At 38.2% G+C, this 22053-nt stretch overlaps 1 protein-coding gene across 1 annotated transcript; it reads left to right on the forward strand.

Annotated features, from left to right (window-relative positions):
* The first annotated feature begins 16293 nt into the window (after positions 1 to 16293).
* Positions 16294 to 20504, forward strand: LOC127444195 (tubulin beta-4B chain-like). The gene is made up of 4 exons (XM_051703441.1): positions 16294 to 16468; positions 17133 to 17241; positions 17955 to 18065; positions 19294 to 20504. Exons 1-4 carry the CDS (start codon positions 16412 to 16414, stop codon positions 20349 to 20351), a joined length of 1335 nt encoding a protein of 444 aa, XP_051559401.1. The 5' UTR covers positions 16294 to 16411; the 3' UTR covers positions 20352 to 20504.
* Positions 20505 to 22053: the final 1549 nt, after the last annotated feature.

Below are 22053 nucleotides of genomic sequence, written 5' to 3' on the forward strand. Positions count from 1 at the left end.
AAAAGAATTTTAATGTAAATTCCCACATCCCTTTGGAAATGAAAGAAATGGGTTTGATTTTTACATTTATGAATGAAGTACTTGGCAAGTATTATAATTAAATTGCAAAAGAAATCTTCACATTGTTTCTTGAAAACAGTGTTTCTTTGTGTCATCACAGTACCAACACAGATGGAGGGGAGTCTCAGGTTGTGAATCACAAAAAGTACAATGCACATCTATAGTCATTTTAAACCTTGATACTATAAAAGTTTTAACTGGATGGTATCGATGAATATGTTTAAATTAATTTTCCTTTACCTTATTAACAGAAATGTATTAGGAAGTGTCCAAACCCTCTTCCACAAAATATTTTTTAAAGACCTATTCCATGTTACAATTGCATGAGGAGTGGAAATACAGTCACTTTGGAATAGGGCATGGATATTTCTATTGTTTTTCAGGGAGACTTGAAACAAATTTGACCTATCAGCTGGATCTGGAAGAGTCATATTTGAACAAAATGGAGAGATAGACTTATAAACTTTAAACAGCATAATAACCCCAGTTTGAATAGCATTGAACACAATGGCAAACTCTTTTATAGTGACAGAGAAATTCTTGATATGGGAATAAATGACCTTCATTATTGAATGCTTGTCTTACAAGATTAATCAAATTTCTAAACCACTTTCCAAAATAAAGACTTACGTTTGTAATATACTGTATATCCTTATTATTCCAAATGAAATATGTAGTCTGAGAAAAATTATGCTTGAAAACAATAGACCATGCTTAGAGAGTCTGCTTATGAAAATTAGAAAGAGCAACAGGAATTTTGTCTATAATCTTGAAATTACATAACATTAAAAATGTCAAACCTCCCAGCTGGGAAAAAAAATATGTTCTGGTATGACGATGAAATATATATATATATATATATATATATATATATATATATATATATATATATATATATATATATATATAACAACTATTCCAAGGTAATTGACAGTCTCTTTTACTGGAATATTACATATATTGTAATCTACACATTGCTTAATAGACATTAATTCACATTTGTGCACATTAAGATGAAGTTCAGAAACATTGGGGGAAAAAAATCGAATAACATCAAGAGCTAAGGGGATCTGGGCAGAGTTTTGCATGAAAAGGTTAGTATCATCAGCCAGTTGGCTATTGACAATTTCATTCCAGCAACTTTCAGGGTACTATGTTTAATGTGACAGGCTAAAAATTGAGTGGTTAAAATCAATAAATAAGGCGAATTAGGGCAACCCTGCCATTCACCTCGTTTTAGATCGAATCTTGGGCAGGTGCCATGCTTAAGCTTGATAGATGCATTACTATTAGCATACAATGTTTTAACTGCTAAATAAAGAGGTTCCCAAAACCAAATTTTTCCAAAGTTTGAAATATAAACTCATGCTCTATTGAATTAAAGGCTTTACAAAAGAAAAAGAATGTAACTATCATCACTGACCAACTCTGGGTTGTCCACCAGATCAAGTGCTAACCAAATATTGTTGGAAATGTGCCTGTCCTGCATGAACCCAGACTGTGTTAAATCTATAATACTCTTAGAACTGATTTTAACCATTTTGCAAAAATAAAAGCAATTAATTTGTAATCACTGTTTAATAGACTTATTGGGCGCTAATGGTCAGTTAGTAGTAGGTCTTTTTTGGGATTAGGGAATAAGAGTAGTTAAGCTTTGTGTTAAAGTAGGAGAGAGAGTACCTTTCTGAATACTTTCACAAATTACTTCTAATAAAAAAGGAGCCAACACTTTTCCAAAGTCTGATATGATTTAGATGTTATCCCATCTACCCCTGGTGATTTATTACATTTTAAGCTTTCAATTGAATCAAGCACCTCTTTCAATGTAATAGGATGATCACAAAAATCTTTGTCAAGAGCACTAACCAAGTTAATGTTACCTTAAGACTCCATGAAGGATATAGTGCTATCAATGGAAAACTGACTGCTATAAAGGTTCTTATAAAACTCTGAGCAACAATTTGAAATTTGACGTGGATCGTCAGAAATAGAATGACTTATTCTCAATTGATGAAACGTGTTTTTGACAGATTTCTCTAATCTAAAGAAATAAGCCAAATTCTGTTCTCCCTCTTCTAGCCAACATCTCCTGGACCTTACAAATGCACCTTCTGCTTTAGACTGATACAGTTTGTCCAGTTTATTCTTATACTCAAAGAGACTACACTTTTCTTCATTAGATAAGCTGTCTGGGTGTTTGGACGACAATAATTCAATAATAGAAAAAACATCATCTTCTTCAGCTCTCTTAAATTAGGCTATATTACTACAATACTTTCTAAAAAAAAAAAAAAAACTTGCCTATTTCAAATATAAGCAGCTCCCATTTTTAACCATAATCCTGATCTGCTTTAGCTTTAGCCCAAAATATTTCTATTCATTTCTTTAATTCTGTAATAATGGTGTTGAGTTTCCAATAAGAATTATGCAATTTATCGGATGATGTCGGTAGAAAATCTATATTGATTTGTATCGCTTTGTGATCAGTCAATGGGGTAGATAAAATATTGGTATTTAAACTGCCTTTGAGTGTATGTGAAACTAACCATAGATCTATCCTAGACTATTTAGACCTTGATTTATTACACCACGTATAAGCTCTGTTATGCGGATGCTTATTTCTCCAGGCATCTACGAGATCAAATCCTTGCATTAATATTTTCAGTTTTTCATTTGCACTAGAAGATGATCTTGGAGGCCATCTGTCCATTGTATTATCCAAGGTTATGTTAAAGTCAACTCCAATAATTATATAAGCATTTGGACATTTTGCTAACCGATAAAGTATTCTTTCTTCAACACAGTCTAAGAGATTGTCACATTCCAACTTTGTATTGTATCCATAAATGTTTACAACAGTGAAAGTAACTTTATGAATTTGAATGACCTGACAAATATAATGCCAATTATTATCATAATCTGTGTGAGTAATTCCACCTGTAAAAAGATTTTTAAGTGTACAAACCCCAATTGAACGCAGCAAAGCATGAGGAAAATAAACATCACTCCCTCATCGAGACTTCAAAAAAGTTACATCATCTATAACACTGTGAGTCTCTTGAAGAAAACAAAGATCTGTCTTGCATCGTTTGGCAAATAAAAAACAGCCTTCCTCTTCAAATTATCCCTTAAACGCCTGGCCTTGAGAGAAACTATAAATAAAGACATTATATTTAAAATTTAAATTATAAAGTAAACAAAAAAATATAAATCACTTAGAAATATTTTTTTTTTAAACTCAGAAACTTCCACTGCACGTGATGAAAACAGCACCACATAAACTATTGCTATGCAGGATCTATCGTTACTGTCAGTCTAGTTGACATTTAGGATCAACAGTACAATCCATTCAAGCAGACACACGTCACTTCAAAGTCAGCGAGTATACCATGAGAAAACATTGTGATTGTATTAAACTTGGATCAGTGTCCAAACATAAGGTATTTTAACTTTCTTCTCTGAAGAACTAGCTAGCTAGATATGTAGGTCGAGCTACAGTTGAACCTGGAGGACATAGAGGTACCTCTTTTATTCTTCATTAAAGCTCAACCACTGACGAAGTGGCTTGTCCACCAATGGCCACAACTTAATTCTGCTTTCTCGGTCAACTTTGCAAAGGTCCACCCTGAAGTGCAGGCCGTTGTCTCCTAGAAACGGAGAGTTCTTCGCTGTCACCCATACTGCTGCTTGATGCATGCGGGAAGAGAACTGAACGATGACTCCACGGATTGCGTTTGGTCTTTTAACATGGTGCACAGTGTCAATCGCCAACAGAAGCTGCTCAGCATACTTTGGCAGTAGGCTTTGACAAAAACTAATCACTTCATCCCTCACACCTTTGTCATCAGTGTTTTCAGACAGCCCATGTAGTTTTAAATTCCAACATCTAGAATAGCGCCAACTCAGTGATGCTAGATTTCATTAGATTTGCTCGTTTTTTCTCCTCCACGACTGAAAACTTGAGAAATTTTACATTTCACCCCATGCATCTCCTTACACACAGAGTTCATTTGTGCTCTCAAGCCTGTGATGTGGGTAGTATTATCCTGAATCATGGACTCCAGTTTATCCAGCCTTGTGTTAAATAACTCGTTATGATGTTGTCTGCCGATTCATCTTTAACTCTACTTGCAGGAGGTTTTTCAGGCGTGATTGGGAACGAGGGGAATTCTTCTTACGACAATGTCAAAAATTTCAGATGTTCATCAGAGCTAGAGTTATTATGACAAATATCAATGAGTGCATTACATGAGGGACTTGTACCGACCGTTGACGATGCATCATCCGCTGTTCAATTCTTCTTCATTTCAGCAGTCTTCCTTTTTGACATATCTCTCGAGGGTGAACTGACTGAAAGACTATAACCTGAACGATCCGAAATTCAACCACAGATAAAAATTAGACTGAGAACAAAATAAAGCTGTTTTATAGCTAAATACTTAAATTATTAGCGGGTGCCTTATCCAACACGTGTGCTCACTGCGCCATCTTGGCCCCTCCCCTCACATTAGCACTTCTGGTGCGCACCTGGGGTCGAAATATGTCAAAGTTCGGTTTGTTTGGATAATGTGAATGCTGTTTTCTGAACTCGGGTGCGCACCCGGGTCTGCTTGAAAAAGTGGTCTGGGGTATGGTTCATGTGAACTCTGGTATGGTTCACTGCTGATATGAACACAATCGTACCAAACTGCAGTAGTGAACCACTTGTGATGATGTACAATTTGCGTCTTTGCAGGCTCGTGATCGCAATTATTGTGGTATAATGCATTTCACATACCTGCTTGTGTCCAAATACCACCTTCAGAAAGTCCAAACAAACCGCCTCCAGAAAGCAGCTCATATTCTTCACATCTCTTCCAACGCATCTGCAGATCTGCGGCAGATAAACGCTAATATTCATCATATCATTGCACATTTAATGCATCTGCAGGAGACAACCACAAGTGTCATTCTGTGCATGGCAAGTTTTCTTGGTAAATCCAAAGAGACTAACTTTATTACTTCACTTAACACATTAACGTCGCCTTGAACGACGTTGATGACGTAATCGGACCGTGGTTCGGACCCAAATAATATGATGTGAACAGAGACCAGCGCGGGCAGTGGGAGGGGGAGGAAACGAACTCATGTTCAGTCCAAGCAATCGAACCAAGTGTGAAAGCACCCTTACGGTTCACTTGCATTATCAACTGAGGCTATACAATATAATATAAAAATAATAAAGTCATCCATTGAACTTGTATCAGCCATATCACAAATTTCACCTCTTAAATTGATAAGTGTAGTACAATACAAACATTAATAGTAGATAAAACACGATGTCCAGGTAAACTCAAATCATGAGATTCATCCTCCAGAAGATCAGTGCCGAAACACGACTGACAAAGTGTTCTTCTGCATATTTCTTGCAATTTTAAGTTTTAACTACAGATATCGCTAGAGAGCACAAAGTTACATAGCTTTAAAGAAAAGTCAACCTACTGTTTCCGTTTCACAGTACAACTATGGCGATTAGAGAAGGGCTATGGACTTTGGTTAGTTGTTTCTTTATGTACTGGACAATTCAAGTCACACCTTTTGGTAAGTACAGTTGTCAAACACAAACACTGACTGTCTGACTGAAGCCTAAATGTCATAGACTGGTTTGGAAAATTGTCTTCTAGAGTTTATGTCTGTTTTCTGCAGATCTTTTTCTCCACAGAGTTGATTCTGAAACAAATTCAGCTCTGTAAACTTCATTTGCATACAGTTTGGGTAGACACATATAGTATTGAAAATTTTAGTCCTGTGAGAGCAGTTGATTGGCTGGACACCCCTCCCGCACATGCTCAATGCAGTCCTCTCCTCCCAAATGTTTTGAAAGACCTTGTACATGCAAATTACATTCTGACCTGAAACACTGCTTTAAGATTTGAGAATGTTCTTTTTTTAAAGCTGTGATCAGCTTTATAGACAACATTCAAACTTAAAATACTTTACAAGTTACAGTAGCATAAGTTTGCAAAAACTCAAAGTTGGACGTTTTTGCCATCTCATTTTAATACACAATGGGTTGTGGAAAGAGCAAAGAAGGATGTGAGAATTGCAAAGAGAACTGCAGTAACGAATGTAGCTGCCATTGTCATCAGAGTCAACAAACTATCACAACAGCAATGTGTGAAATTTGTGAATCGTGTACGGATTGTATGCCTGGATGTTGTGATATTTTGGAAATTTGTTTAGACTGTTGTTTAGACAGGTGAGTGGCATTTTTATTTTATAAATAATCACTGCTTCTTAAAAACTGTATATTTATTTAATGTCTCTCCAGAATTTGTAAAAAAGTTCAAGCAATAAATGTCTCAGCATGCTTAAGTTAAAGGTGCAATATGTAATATATTTACTGTACTAAAGCATAACATTATCATAATATGTTATCAGAGATTTAGGAAACATGCTAACATCTGGCTTCTCCAAAAACAATGCTACAGCCAGTATATTCTACTTTGAAATGTCTATTCCAGACCGGAATTTCTGTTTGTGTTTTGGCCTTTGTGATCCCGCCCACTGCCCATTTCCCAATAGTATTTCAACACCCCGGATTGCCAGATTTGAAACAAGTTAGCGGGCAAACACAGCGGGCTGCAGCCATGGAAGCCAGCAATACATCTAGCTAACATTGACAGAGTTATAAAAAATCCACATGAGCAGGTTTATAATTCGCAAACAATAAAAAAATTGCAAATGTATACAATAGCTGATCAACTTACAGTGTAAGGCTCATCACTTGCCATTGTCAGTTTGTTCATTCCTGTTGCGTGTCCTCAACCTGGCAACCCGTGTGAGCTTCGAGTCTGTGGAGGAGGAGGCGGGGGAGACAACTCTCTCCAATATTTTGAATTTGGACTGCAGTACCCATTTTAAACGCTTGATGTCAATGCTACATATTGCTCCTTTAAGATTAAGTGGTCTAGTCACAAGTGACCTTGCGCATGCAAGATTATATTTTGAGCGCACAAAAAGGTATTTTGTAAAGTAATGTATCTTCTTGCAAAGATGAATTCACTCTGAGCAAACAAAAATCAATTTTGCAGTTGAATAAAGTTTATTTGAATGTGAATTTGCACAGAATTCAGAAATTTACGTAACTCCACAGTTTTTTTTTTTTTTTTTTTTTGCGTGTGCAAGATCTCACTCGCTCTCTTCTCATACCCACTCTGCGTGCACTCATAGCTTTGACTGCTTGTTTGCTCAACAAGGTCACAGCATTATAATGTGCCAAAATATCAGCCAATCAGAGATGAGGTGGCAAATTTTGAATGGCTGGCAAGACCACAGATCATACTGCTAATAAAAACAAGAGGAAGAGGAGAAGGGGATAGTTTGTTTTCAAGAAAGAAAATGTGTAACACACCATGACCACATAAAAGCAGCTCTTTTGTTGACTGCTCTGAGAGTGCTTGGAGCGCTCAAACGAACTAGGTGCGAAAACGCCCCTAAAATTCCGAGCACACGCAGAGGACAGATAAGGAGAGAGAACGAATGAGATTTTGCACACGCAAAAAAATGATTAATCTTTGCAAGAAGATACAATGTTTTACAAAACTGAGTTCAAGCGCATACAAAAGAACTTTTTGTGCACTCAAAATATCATCTTGTGTATATATATATATATTGGTTTTTGTGTGTACAGTAAGTGCAAGTTAAGTTGAATAGTAAGTGCAATTAGTGTGGATTAATTTTTTTCTTCTTCTTTTATCCCAAGTCCTTAATTTGTCCTGTGTAAGTGGATTTCTGGAGAAGATAAATCACTGTCAGAAGTAGTTGTAAAACTGGAGAACATCACCCCATGCAAAGCCAACAAATAAAAGGAGGATATCAATACTGCAATGTGTGAAAACGTTAACAAATCTGTACATTATATATATATATATATATAAAAAGCCTGGACAGTCACATATTTAATGCAAATGTTAATTCTGTTAGGCCAGTCGACAGGCTAACAACCAGTAACAGTCCTGGACGTTTTGCCCAGTGACCATTAGAGGAAAATGTGTGATATCTCTTAATATCGTCTTATGTCTTTTACTTTGAAAAGTTTCTCGGCCCTTTTGTGTCTCTTTTCTTGTTTTATCATATTTGTGCAATTTATAAATAGCCTTCATATTTTATTGTTCCTTGTCTCGCATTGTTTTGTGTAAACTGGCCATTAAAAAGAACTTGTAGTGATTTTTTTATAAAATGACACAGAAATCATCACTTTTACCTGTCAGATACCACTGAAATAGGTGCCATGTAATGACTCTGACGTACATCATCACAACATAACTTACAATAGAAGTCTATGGGGCAAGGGGGGCCTGGGTAGCTCAGCAAGCAAAGACGCTGACTACCACACCTGGAGTCGCAAGTTCGAATCCAGCCAGGTCCCCTAAGCAACCAATTGGCCCGGTTGCTAGGGAGGGTAGAGTCACATGGGGTAACCTCCTCGTGGTCGCTATAATGTGGCTCTCACTCTCGGTGGGGTGTGTGGTGAGTTGTGAGTGGATGCCGCGGAGAATAGCGTGAAGCCTCCACACGCGCTACATCTCCGCAGTAACGCGCTCAGCAAGCCACGTGATAAGATGCATGGATTGACGGTCTCAGACACGGAGGCAACTGAGATTTGTCCTCCGCCACCCGGATTGAGGCGAGTCACTACGCCACCACGAGGACTTAGAGTGCACTGGGAATTGGGCATTCCAAATTGGGGGAGAAAAGGGGAGAAAAGGGGAGAAAATCCCCCCCCCAAAAAAAAAAAATCTGTGGGGCAAGACCAATGCACCAAAATCAATGCGAAATTACACACTGTTTCATATAGATTATGCATGTTAACATGAGACTAATATCTGTAAAAACAGCTTCAAAATTCAGTGACTGTGTAATTTCTGTTGTAGAACAAAACATGACAACTCTTCAAGTAAATTGAACAACATTAATGAAAACCTTACAATGACATTATTTTCCCTAATAGCACACAGACGTCACCCAGATGTCTTTGTTATGTGTGTTTACACCTGGAAGGTTGTTTGCTTATTTGCAGTACATCTATAAGATGTTTTCACTGTATGTAGAAATGACTGACTGAAAAGGAGTGCATTCGGACACCGTTCTACACAGTATTTTGAACACTTTGCATGATGTTACATACACATTGCTAAATCTGAACTGACCACTCAGGACGAGGCGCTTTACAAAAAATATAGAAATACAAACCATATATAGTTGTCATGATTCACTGTTGTTTTGCCTTGTGTTTTAACCTGTCATCTGTTTCCCCCGGACTACACTTCCCATAATTCCATGCCCTCATCACTGCCAGCTGTTCCTTGTTGTTCTCACCTGTGTTTCATTCACTCATTAACCCCTGTGTGTATATAATGCCCTGATTTCTACCTAGTTTGTTATGTGTTTCTTTCCTGTTCATTTACCTAGTTTCCATCGTGGATGCTTTGTTTGTTTTATTCCGCAGATCTTTGTTCTGCCTTGTTCCAGAGTTTTCTATGTTAATTTGTACCACACTTTTGTTTCTTTTATTAAACTTCTTAAGCCGCACCTAGATCCTGCTCTTGTCATTCCCTTCCAAACGTTATAATAGTAGATCTGCAAAAGCATAATTCTGTATGAAACCCAAAACCTACCTTCCTCCTTTACTTGACACATCAGCTGATTTTCCCATGATGATGTATGACTTGGAATTCCAAAGATGACTCAGCAACAGCCCCTTGATATTTCCATCAGTGCCTACTGGATAATCCGATATATAAGAAACATTTCTATTGGGATGTACAGGCATCAACAGAACCTAATGATCATGCAGCATGATTTGGGAATGACCAAAGAAATCTGACCATCTGTACAACATGCCATCAAATCTGGACCCTCTGGTCCTCTTACAGACTATATATTGCTATATGCACTCACTGAGCACTTTAGAATGAACACTATATTAATTCTGGGTAGGACCACCCTTTGCTTTCTAAACAGCCTCAGTTCTTTGTGGCATGGAATCCACAAGATGTTGTAAACATTCCTGAGATTCTGGTTCATGTTGACATGATTGCATCACGCAATGCCTGCAGATTTGTCAGCTGCACATTGATGCTGCGAATCTTACTTTACACCCCTGCAGACTATGTATTTAATTAATTAAATTACAGCTTTACAGGGATTTATAATCACACTTGGCCATGTAGTGAATTGCTTGTCTGGAGGTGAGAAACTACTGTCCAAAACACACCGAAACGCCAAAATAAAAGCTAACTTTAAATGGACATATGTATTTTTGCTTAAATATCACACTTGTTGGGCGCATAAAATGTACTGGAAATGTCCTGGAAAATTGTGCCTTGAAAAGAGTGGGAACCCTGACCAGAAATCTGTCCATCTGTATGCCAGAAATTCTGGACCCTCTGGTCTTCTTACAGAAAGTATATTGCTATATATATACTTCTTGTATCATATATACCGTAGAGCCTGATTTGTAGATTAATTATTCTTTAATTATATCAGGCAGCTGTGTATAACAGCCATGAAAATGTCTCGGTTACATAAGTAACTTTGGCTTCCTGAGAGGGAACGAAACCCTGCTTGATGACGCAATTGGGAACACATCAGTGGGTCATGTGGTCTGAAGCCCTATACAGTCACGCCAATTCATTGGATAATGCTGCTTTAGTGAAGCCCCTAATGAGCTACATCATGGGCTCCTTATATGCACTCGCTCTGACGCCACCTCCTCAGATTTTCTGCAAAAGGCACGAGTCTATGCAGCAACTAGAGAGTATGGCCAGCTATGCAGATCTTCTTCCCTCTCAGGGAAACAAGGTTACGTACATAACCGAGACATTCCCTTTCGAAGGTAACTTCAACACTGCATGATGATGCAATTGGGAACGATATACCTTCACTCCATGCAAACAGTAGCTGACAATTGTTTCAGCCTGTGTGGCAAGCATACAGCAGTGCACAAGTAAGCTTAAAACAAGAGGGATGGTGTGACACTAGTATGATATTAAAATGAACTTATTTTTATAACAGATGCAATAAGATCAGATGTCAGAAAGCTAAAAATCAAAGAGATTTAAACTTAAATATCAAATACCATATATGGTATAAAGAAACTGAGAGTTCCTCTTCTGAAGTTTGCAACCCAACACATAACTACAAATCAATTTCCAGTTTTCTCAAAATTATAAACATCCCATATTTTTTTTAATTTTTTTTTTTTTTATTGTACACTAAATATAAATATAAAGACAATCATTACACTTTCAGTAAGTTTCTGTCAGTAAGACAGAATAGCCAGGAAATGCACAGAATCTATCTGTCGATACCAAAGCTGGACCAAATTCACCTTACCAAATGATAACCTTTAAAATATGTGGTTATGACTTTTATAACAAACAAAGTTGAACATTTTGATCTTTCTTTCTCATATTTTGTAGCACACAGTCTGAGTGTCATCTCATTTGGCTCTCATTAGTATGGTTATCGAAGTCCTCCTGCATTGTTGTCAATGGACAGTAGTCAGTTTTTATAAATCAGTTAAACTGTAAGGTAGGTTTTCACCACAGTATTTCAGCTGTAGGATGCCCGCTGAAGCAGTCTAAATGCTGAAGCTGTCTAGAACCGCTACTGTCCATACACCCCCTCTTTCCAAAACACCGCCCTCCAAAGATAGCATTGAGACCGTCACATTCCCACAGTTATCAAACACAGCAGTAGCAAAATAGCGCCCACGGCTGCCAACTTTTTTGAATTTGAATAAGGCATTAAACCTGAATATTCGCTTCAATTACCACATTATGAGAGTGCAAAATGATTGACGCACAGAAACCACATCAAAGTCTTCCGATTGGCTGATCAAAAACTAACCAAATAAATAAATACAAATTTGCTGCCCGCAATCACATTTTTATTTTGTGTTTACACAGTCTAGTGCTGTCACAGAGATCTGTGAGATATCTCGGGACACTTATTTCATTGATATCTTTTAGGGATAAGGATCAATCGCTAACAGCACCACAGCAAATGTGGCAGTTTTAATCCCCCTCTGTCATATATAACAGAGAAAGTCGTAGTCTTGGACATCTATTGTTCCAAATAAATGTAGCCATAAGTTTCCTATTTGAAGACCAAAAAAAAGAAAAAAACTACAGTAAGATGTTCTTAAGGGATTGACTGAAAAATATAGGCAGTATATTCATTTTGAATGTATTTATCCATCTGTTAAAGGCTTCCTTCACTTTGTTTATTATAGGATCATAATTCACTGGAACAATTTTTGCTAACTTTTTTGTAATAGCGATTCTGAGATATCTAAATCCATATTCAGCATAGATAAATGGGTGACTTATTTTCTGATATGACTTTTCTTCATTATTAAGAACAAGAATGGAAGATTTTGCCTCATTTACTTTATATCCTGAAAATTTGCTGAAGGTATTAATCAAATCACTGAGCCCTGGGACAGAGTTTTTGAAGTGTGTTACAAACAAAATTGTACAGGTGCATCTCAAATTAGAATGTCGTGGAAAAGTTAATTTATTTCAGTAATTCAACTCAAATTGTGAAACTCGTGTATTAAATAAATTCAATGCACACAGACTGAAGTAGTTTAAGTCTTTGGTTCTTTTAATTGTGATGATTTTGCTCACATTTAACAAAAACCCACCAATTCACTATCTCAAAAAATTAGAATACATCATAAGACCAATAAAAAAAAACATTTTTAGTGAATTGTTGGCCTTCTGGAAAATATGTTCATTTACTGTATATGTACTCAATACTTGGTAGGGGCTCCTATTGCTTTAATTACTGCCTCAATTCGGAGTGGCATGGAGGTGATCAGTTTGTGGCACTGCTGAGGTGGTATGGAAGCCCAGGTTTCTTTGACAGTGGCCTTCAGCTCATCTGCATTTTTTGGTCTCTTGTTTCTCATTTTCCTCTTGACAATACCCCATAGATTCTCTATGGGGTTCAGGTCTGGTGAGTTTGCTGGCCAGTCAAGCACACCAACACCATGGTCATTTAACCAACTTTTGGTGCTTTTGGCAGTGTGGGCAGGTGCCAAATCCTGCTGGAAAATGAAATCAGCATCTTTAAAAAGCTGGTCAGCAGAAGGAAGCATGAAGTGGTCCAAAATTTCTTGGTAAACGGGTGCAGTGACTTTGGTTTTCAAAAAACACAATGGACCAACACCAGCAGATGACATTGCACCCCAAATCATCACAGGCTGTGGAAACTTAACACTGGACTTCAAGCAACTTGGGCTATGAGCTTCTCCACCCTTCCTCCAGACTCTAGGACCTTGGTTTCCAAATGAAATACAAAACTTGCTCTCATCTGAAAAGAGGACTTTGGACCACTGGGCAACAGTCCAGTTCTTCTTCTCCTTAGCCCAGGTAAGACGCCTCTGACGTTGTCTGTGGTTCAGGAGTGACTTAACAAGAGGAATACGACAACTGTAGCCAAATTCCTTGACATGTCTGTGTGTGGTTGATGCCTTGACCCCACCCTCAGTCCATTCCTTGTGAAGTTCACCCAAATTCTTGAATCGATTTTGCTTGACAATCATAAGGCTGCGGTTCTCTCGGTTGGTTGTGCATCTTTTTCTTCCACACTTTTTCCTTCCACTCAACTTTCTGTTAACATGCTTGGATACAGCACTCTGTGAACAGCCAGCTTCTTTGGCAATGAATGTTTGTGGCTTACCCTCCTTGTGAAGGGTGTCAATGATTGTCTTCTGGACAACTGTCAGATCAGCAGTCTTCCCCATGATTGTGTAGCCTAGTGAACCAAACTGAGAGACCATTTTGAAGGCTCAGGAAACCTTTGCAGGTGTTTTGAGTTGATTAGCTGATTGGCATGTCACCATATTCTAATTTTTTGAGATAGTGAATTGGTGGGTTTTTGTTAAATGTGAGCCAAAATCATCACAATTAAAAGAACCAAAGACTTAAACTACTTCAGTCTGTGTGCATTGAATTTATTTAATACACGAGTTTCACAATTTGCGTTGAATTACTGAAATAAATGAACTTTTCCACGACATTCTAATTTATTGAGATGCACCTGTGTAATCTGCAAACATTACAATACAGTGTTCCATGCTTGCTATCTTAAAGGGATAGTTATCCAAAAAATGAAAATTCTCCCATCATTTACTCACCCTCATGCCATCCCAGATCTGTATTACTTTCTTCTGCTGAACACAAACAAAGATTATTTCAGCTCTGTAGGTCCATACAATGCAAGTGGATGGTAACCGGAACTCCAAAAGATTCAAAAAAGAGATAAAGGCAGCATATAAGTAATCTATACGACTCCAGTGGATTAATTAAAGTCTTCTGAAGCAATCCAATCAGTTGTGGGTGAGAACAGACCAAAATATAACTCACTGTACATCTTGTCATTGCAGTCTCTATGCACAGTTACACTCGATTACACTTCCTAGTGCGTGAGGCATGGGCAGTGCACTAGATGGCGCTATAGGAAGTGCAATCGAGCTTGAAATTATGATGGTCAAGGAGACTGCAGTCAAGATGAACAGTGAAAAAGGAGTTTCATGTTGGTCTGTTCTCACCCAAAACCAACTGGATCACTTCAGAAGACATTGATTAAACCACTGGAGTCTGATGGACTACTTTTATGCTGACTTTATGTGAATTCTGGTCACAGTTCACTTGCATTGTATGGACCTTCAGAGCTGAGATATTCTTCTAAAAATCTTCGTTTATGTTCAGCAGTAGAAAGAAAGTCATACACATCTGGGATGGCATGAGAGTAAATGATGAGAGAATTTAAATTTTTAGGTGAACTGTCCCTTTAATTACTTTAATAATGTGGTGACTTATAGGTGCTGTAAGTGATTTTTTTTCATGGAAAGGTATGCAAAAAAAAATTGACTACTCCCTGAAAGATATTACCGAAATAAGTGTTGTAAGATATCTCACCGGTCTCTGTGACAGCACTAGACTCTGTCAACAGCAAACAAAAATGTGTCCGCGGGCCGCAGACAATGAAGCTTTCTGCCTGTCAATCATTTTGCATGTTCTCATAGTATTGTAGTTGCAGCAAATTATTGAGGCATAATGCCATTTTTAAGCCATGTTGCTCATAACAGTTGTCAGTTGAGGGCGCTATTTTGCTGCTGTTGTCCATGACAACCGTTTCTGCCTGATGTTGCCCTCAATAAAGCTAATTTGGAATCTTTGGAATGTGGCATTTTGGAAAAAGGGGCGTGGCAAATCCAACAGCTCATCTATCTTGTGAAAATTCTAGAATTACTAAAATCGCTTACAGCACCTTTAATGGCTATCACAAAGGGTTCTAAAGTTAGAACAAACAATAATGAGGATTTAGGACAACCCTGGCGAGTTCCGCGGGACAATCGAAATGGTTTTGAAATTGTACTATTTTCCAGATAGTACCTACACATACATCTACGAGAAGATCTTGAAAGCATCACGATCTAATTATGATCTGATAAACATCTTAAAAAGATCCGATTTACAAACATTTTTAATCATAAACGTCTTAAAGACATCTCCCGAATGTCTTATTGACATCCACCCTGACAGCACACGTACTTCACCTAGATGTCTATTTGATGTGTGTTTACATCTGGAAGACATATTTTTTAGGTTGTTTGCTCATCTGCAGTAGGTCTATATGACGTTTCCTCTCGGATGTCAATAAGACATTCAGCAGATGTCTTTGAGATGTTTGTAAATCTGATCCGTTTAAGATGTTTAGCAGATGTTAATTAGATTGTGATGCTTTCCAAATGAAAAGATCTGAAAGAGACATCTCGGAGATGTACGTGTGCTATTTGGGTACATTAAAATAACAAATAAATAAATAAACATTTCACTAGGTTGATGACAACGTCCAATAGTGGATGTTACGGTGCAGAGTTTGCCTGTATATATATATATATATATATATATATATATATATATATATATATATATATATATATATATATATATATATATGTTTTATTCTTACAGTATTTTAAGCAAGTTGCGTGTTAACAAAATTACATAGTTGAGCAATGTGTTGCTCTTCTTCTCTTTTCTGGGCTTTGATGTAACACGACTCGACCTGCTCCTCTAGTCTAAAGAGAAAGATGTGGGAAATCTGGACCGTCTCATCCGCTCCGTTGCCATGGGGATGACGTCATTCTGCAGCACAGTCAGAAACAGGCGGAGTTGTCGGGAGCGCGCACTGGTAGAGAGACAGTCGACCGGAGAGGGGTTGAGAGTGAATTACCGAGACGACGAGGTTTACCGTTTAATCACCGTACTTTCGCCGACTTTAAGTCATCATGCGCGAGATAGTGCACCTGCAGGCGGGACAGTGCGGGAATCAGATCGGAGCGAAGGTGGGAGAACACTCGAGAAGAATGCAAATATTTCATGATGGAAACAAAAATCAAACAAACTCGATTATCTGTGATGTTTAGCTATAGGAAGGATATCAAATAAATACAATATAACAATGCACTTTCCTCATTTATTTGCACGTACTATTTGTATAGCTTTTAGCTTTAACAGTGCAGAAAATGCATGTAAACGATTTGCATCGCTTTTTAATATTCTATGAATCACGGTGTTCAATCTAAGGAAAAAAAAAAAAGATATTTTGATTGCATTATTATAAAGGCTATGTTAAATAATGTTTGGGATGCGTGTCTCGCGCCGGCTGTCAGAGAGGGGTGTGGGACGGCCGGTTTGCGCTGTAAATCTATTTCAAGCCGTGATTTATCGTCCAAACAATAGCAAGATTATTATGAACGATCAATTAAAAGAAGTATTCGAATAATAATGTTTTAAGATGACACGTGTAGTTGTAAATGTCATTGTCTCTTTGTGTCTCATTCTGTTGATGCATTCCAATGGCGTAGGCGACGCCCTCAGACAACTGCTATTGTTCTTTTTTTTACAGGTTTAGTTGGTATACTACATTTTGAAGAATATTGCCTAGGCCTAAGTAAAGAGAGATGAATGCAATGCTTTTCTCGTCCTTATTTTTGCTCTATATCTCAGTTCTGGGAGGTGATCAGTGATGAACATGGTATTGACCCCACCGGCACCTACCATGGAGACAGTGACCTGCAGCTGGATCGCATCAGTGTTTACTACAATGAGGCCAGTGGTAGGTACATCACCACGGTATCACCCAGGGACAGTCAAATGACTTAGTCTGAATTTAGGAGCATTGCATATCACTCACACACACACACACACACACACACACACACACACACACACACACACACACACACAAACACACATCTCCATTTCACATTTTACAAGCCATATCCCACTTCCAAACATACAGATAGGATGCTATTTGTCCCAATAATCGTGTGTACTTTAGTTTAATTGCCTTAAAAAAGTTTTGAACTGACATCGATGTGATTTAGGAACCATTATCACCACAGAGGCCAAGATATTTTCACCTGGGTAATTCCGATGTAATGATAAAAAAAGCGGCTTGTTTTTAACTGAATTTATTAACAGAAACGAGGCATGCCAATTGATTAAAATATTTAAGTAAACACAAAAATTAAATATGGTCACTACAGTCATGGTTACTGAAGTAAAATCTAGCATAACTGCGCAAATTATGTAAAAGGTTTTATTTTATTTTTTTTGCTCTAAAATGCTTTTATGTTTTTCATTGTAAAGGACAGAAGATGAGGAAATACAGAAACTTAAAAGGCTAATATGCTGTCATTAAAGTTATACTACCTGTAGTTAAGGGAAAAATGTGCAGCCTCCCAAATATACTTACATATATCTTCACACAGCACAGAAATGGCTAACGTCATGTTTTGTATGTGTTCTCTGATTATATTTTCTCAGGGGGAAAGTATGTTCCTCGTGCCATCCTTGTGGATCTAGAACCGGGAACCATGGACTCTGTCCGCTCTGGTCCTTTTGGACAGATATTCAGACCTGACAACTTTGTTTTTGGTAAATAAAAACCCTCTACTCATATCACATTTTATACAGAGATCTATGTTTGCTACTTTGATTAGTGTGTATCTTAAAGTTATATAGTAACAGCTAGAAAAGTTCTTAATAATGAATGCTGAAGAAAAAAGGGACATCTGATGTGAAAAGTTTTTGTTAACGATTCCATCAAACACTTTGGCATCAGGGGTCTGTGGACCTCTAGTGTCTGGGGAGAAGATATCAAATGTTATTAAATAATTTTCATGACATTTCTAATTTTTTTAATGAACATTAACTAATAATCGAATAAGCATTATATAGCCTAATGTAATATTATATAAAAATGTTAACTGAAGTTATTGTAAAGTGTTACCAAGTTTGGTGCTTTTAACACTGTGAACTTTAAAACATGGCAAACTGTGTACAATTGGCAGTTTTAAATCATTGATTCATTGGGTGATTTTTAAGTTAGTTCAGAAGTGGGCTGTTAGGTTCATGATAACATGTCATCATAAAAGAGTTTTGCAAAACAAAACCTGGGTTTTGTCTTAAAGTTCCTCAAGCGAATTCTTCAAGCACATCTGCATATTAGCTACTCATTGTTTTCAGGGTTATGATTCTAAAAATGTAGTACTTATTGCATCTGGATGGACCAAGTCAACACAGTTTCCAATATTTCACCGAGTGAGGCATTTTGACTTCACATAGTCGCTAGCACTCTTCTGTCGTGCATATGGGTACCTAACTGAGTCTGTTTTTGGTTTTACCGTTACTGTAGAAAGACGTGTCTTTATTTTCATATTTTAGTATAGACTTAGTACTGAAATACTTGTGGGTTTGCAAGTAGGTATAGCTGCAGGCAGGAGATCTCCAAATTGGGGCAGAATCTCCAAAGGTGGGCAGGGTTACTCCAGAAGGGAGCAGGGTTAATCCAAAGGGTGGTTGCGCCAACTCCAAAAAGGGGTGTCACTTCCACTCACGGTTAGGGTTAGGGAAAGGGTTAGGTTAGGGGATCCCTTGGCTGGCAGTTTGGAGCTGACGCCCCTTTTTGGTGCTCTGCCTGCAGCTATATCCTTCTCGCTTTTGACATCCCTACAAGATGCTGAAAACAGTCAGGGCTTAAGCCTCGTCCAAAGTTTAGTAAATGCATTCTTAAAATATGCAGTATTTTTAGCACTACACACATTCAGCAGCATCATTTTATACACTTGGCCTATAAAGCACTAATGGATTTTGTGTCATATAGGTCAGAGCGGAGCTGGTAATAACTGGGCTAAAGGTCATTACACAGAAGGTGCAGAACTGGTGGACTCAGTGTTGGATGTGGTCCGTAAGGAAGCGGAGAGCTGCGACTGCCTGCAGGGCTTCCAGCTCACCCACTCCTTGGGTGGAGGAACGGGGTCTGGTATGGGCACCCTACTCATCAGCAAGATCCGCGAGGAGTATCCAGATCGTATCATGAACACCTTTAGTGTGGTGCCATCTCCCAAAGTGTCCGACACTGTTGTGGAGCCCTACAATGCCACACTCTCCGTGCATCAGCTAGTGGAGAACACAGACGAAACTTACTGCATCGACAATGAAGCGCTGTACGACATCTGCTTCCGTACGCTCAAACTCACAACACCCACTTACGGCGATCTCAACCACCTCGTCTCCGCCACCATGAGCGGAGTCACGACCTGCCTGAGGTTCCCCGGCCAGTTGAACGCAGATCTTCGCAAACTGGCGGTCAACATGGTGCCCTTCCCGCGTCTGCACTTCTTCATGCCCGGCTTCGCTCCTCTGACCAGCAGGGGGAGCCAGCAGTATCGTGCCCTCTCCGTCCCCGAACTCACCCAGCAGATGTTTGACGCTAAGAACATGATGGCTGCCTGCGACCCACGTCATGGCCGCTACCTGACCGTGGCCGCTGTGTTCCGTGGACGCATGTCCATGAAGGAGGTGGATGAGCAGATGCTGAACGTTCAGAACAAGAACAGCAGCTACTTTGTTGAGTGGATCCCCAACAACGTGAAGACCGCCGTTTGCGACATTCCACCACGTGGGCTAAAAATGGCTGCAACCTTCATTGGCAACAGCACAGCCATCCAGGAGCTGTTCAAGCGAATTTCAGAGCAGTTTACTGCCATGTTCCGTCGCAAGGCTTTCCTGCACTGGTACACCGGCGAGGGCATGGATGAGATGGAGTTCACTGAGGCGGAGAGCAACATGAACGACCTGGTTTCTGAGTACCAGCAGTATCAGGACGCCACTGCTGAGGAAGGAGAGTTTGAGGAGGAGGGAGAAGAGGAGGCTGCCTGATCTCCACCTGTCACTTCATTTTAAACTCTTGTGTGAATCTCACTTTTTCAACAGTAGCATATCCACATTCTCCCATCCCCAACATTTTATCTCATTCCTAATCCTCTCTTAAAATGACCTTGCAGTCATCGAATAAAGACATGAGAAAACTGACCCTCAAGAGTTGTTTTTTCTTTTAAGATTCTTTAAGCTCTGGTAGTTTGAACCCACCTAACAAAGGAATGTTACCACAACTTTGGCTAATGTTTGGTAAAGGCTGTGTAACCGTTAGGAACCAATGTTCTTAAAATGACTTACGTTATTAGTGTTCAATAAAAGCGCTGACAATGCTAGGAAAAAATATTCTTAGTGCGATATTGTTTGAACGTCCTTGTTTAGATGTTCTTTGCAATAGATTTTTTAAGCTGACAAGATAATGATTTCAGGAATGTTATACTTACCTTTAAATAAAATTTATCTCACATTATTGGACATTTTTACTGATCTCACAACCAAAATATAATGTTTGGAGAACATTTTGAGAACTAAAGCTAATAGAAAAGTTCACAAATTAAGTTGAGAGAATGTTTTCAGGAACATTATGCTATTCTCCTCACATTAAGAAAACTGGACATGTTTACTGTTCCCACAACCAAAATGTAATGCTTTAGAAAACATTTTGAGAAAAAAAAATCTGAATCCCAGATAGCTCACGTACATCTCCGAGTACGTCTGTTTCAGATCTTTTCATCTGGAAAGCATCATGATCTAATTAACATCTGATAAACATCTTAAAAAGATCTGATTTACAAATGTTCTAAATCATAAACGTCTCAAAATACATCGCTAAATGTCTTTTTGATATCCGAGACATATTTATTGACGTATAGGCCCACGTCATATAGACATATTGCAGATGAGCAAACTAAGTAAAAAATGTGTCTTCCAGATGTAAAAACTTTGATCAAATAGACGTCTGGGTGTTGTTCGTGTGCTATCAGAGATGTTCTACTAACCTTAACATTGTCCTCATCACATTAAGACAAACTGACAATTTTGCTGTACCCAAAACTAAAAATGTAATGTTTGGAAAAAATTTAAGGCTAGTAGAAAAGTTGGCAAATTAAGCTGAGAGACACACTTTCAGGAATGTTATGCTAACGTTCTACTCACGTTAAAAACGAACATTTCCACTGCTCCTGCAACATAACGTAATGGAAAGCGTTACATGAGCATCATTACGTTAGCGGCTAGGCTAGGCCAGTGAATGCCTACATGCTGTACTTTCAATGAACACTAGCGGGCACTAGTTCGAACAGACTGAGTGGTACCAAGAAGAACTTGGATGTACTTTCACTCCAATCACAATATTAGTCAAACGAGCTAACAAATGGAGCATGTGTAAGAAAGAAAGTGTGTCTGGATATTATAGACTCAGAAAGAGAGAAATACTGAAGATGGTAAACAGATAGAATGGGGAATAATGACAGAATAAAAAGCAGTCATGCAACAGAGGAAGTCCTTTCCTTTATTTCCTCTTGCGTGTGTTTATATTTGCTGAGGATAGAGTGTGTTTGCATGTGACTTGTTGGCATATGGAGTTTTCTTTTTTTTTTTTTGGATTTTGAGTGAATGTTGTGTAAAACAAGTGTTTATATGCAGCACTTTTTTTTTTTTTTTTACCTATATCTTATTTGCTTGCATTAAGTTGTGAAAAGAAACA

The sequence above is a fragment of the Myxocyprinus asiaticus genome, chromosome 7, assembly GCF_019703515.2.
Source record: "Myxocyprinus asiaticus isolate MX2 ecotype Aquarium Trade chromosome 7, UBuf_Myxa_2, whole genome shotgun sequence".
NCBI classification, from domain to species: Eukaryota; Metazoa; Chordata; class Actinopteri; order Cypriniformes; family Catostomidae; genus Myxocyprinus; species Myxocyprinus asiaticus.

Excerpts from the sequence above, each read along its gene's own strand:
- LOC127444195 (XM_051703441.1), top strand. The coding sequence starts at position 16,412 with ATGCGCGAGATAGTGCACCTGCAGGCGGGACAGTGCGGGAATCAGATC. Across the intron at positions 16,469-17,132 it reads GGAATCAGATCGGAGCGAAG|TTCTGGGAGGTGATCAGTGA; the intron begins GTGGGAGAACAC and ends TCTATATCTCAG. Across the intron at positions 18,066-19,293 it reads ACCTGACAACTTTGTTTTTG|GTCAGAGCGGAGCTGGTAAT; the intron begins GTAAATAAAAAC and ends TGTGTCATATAG.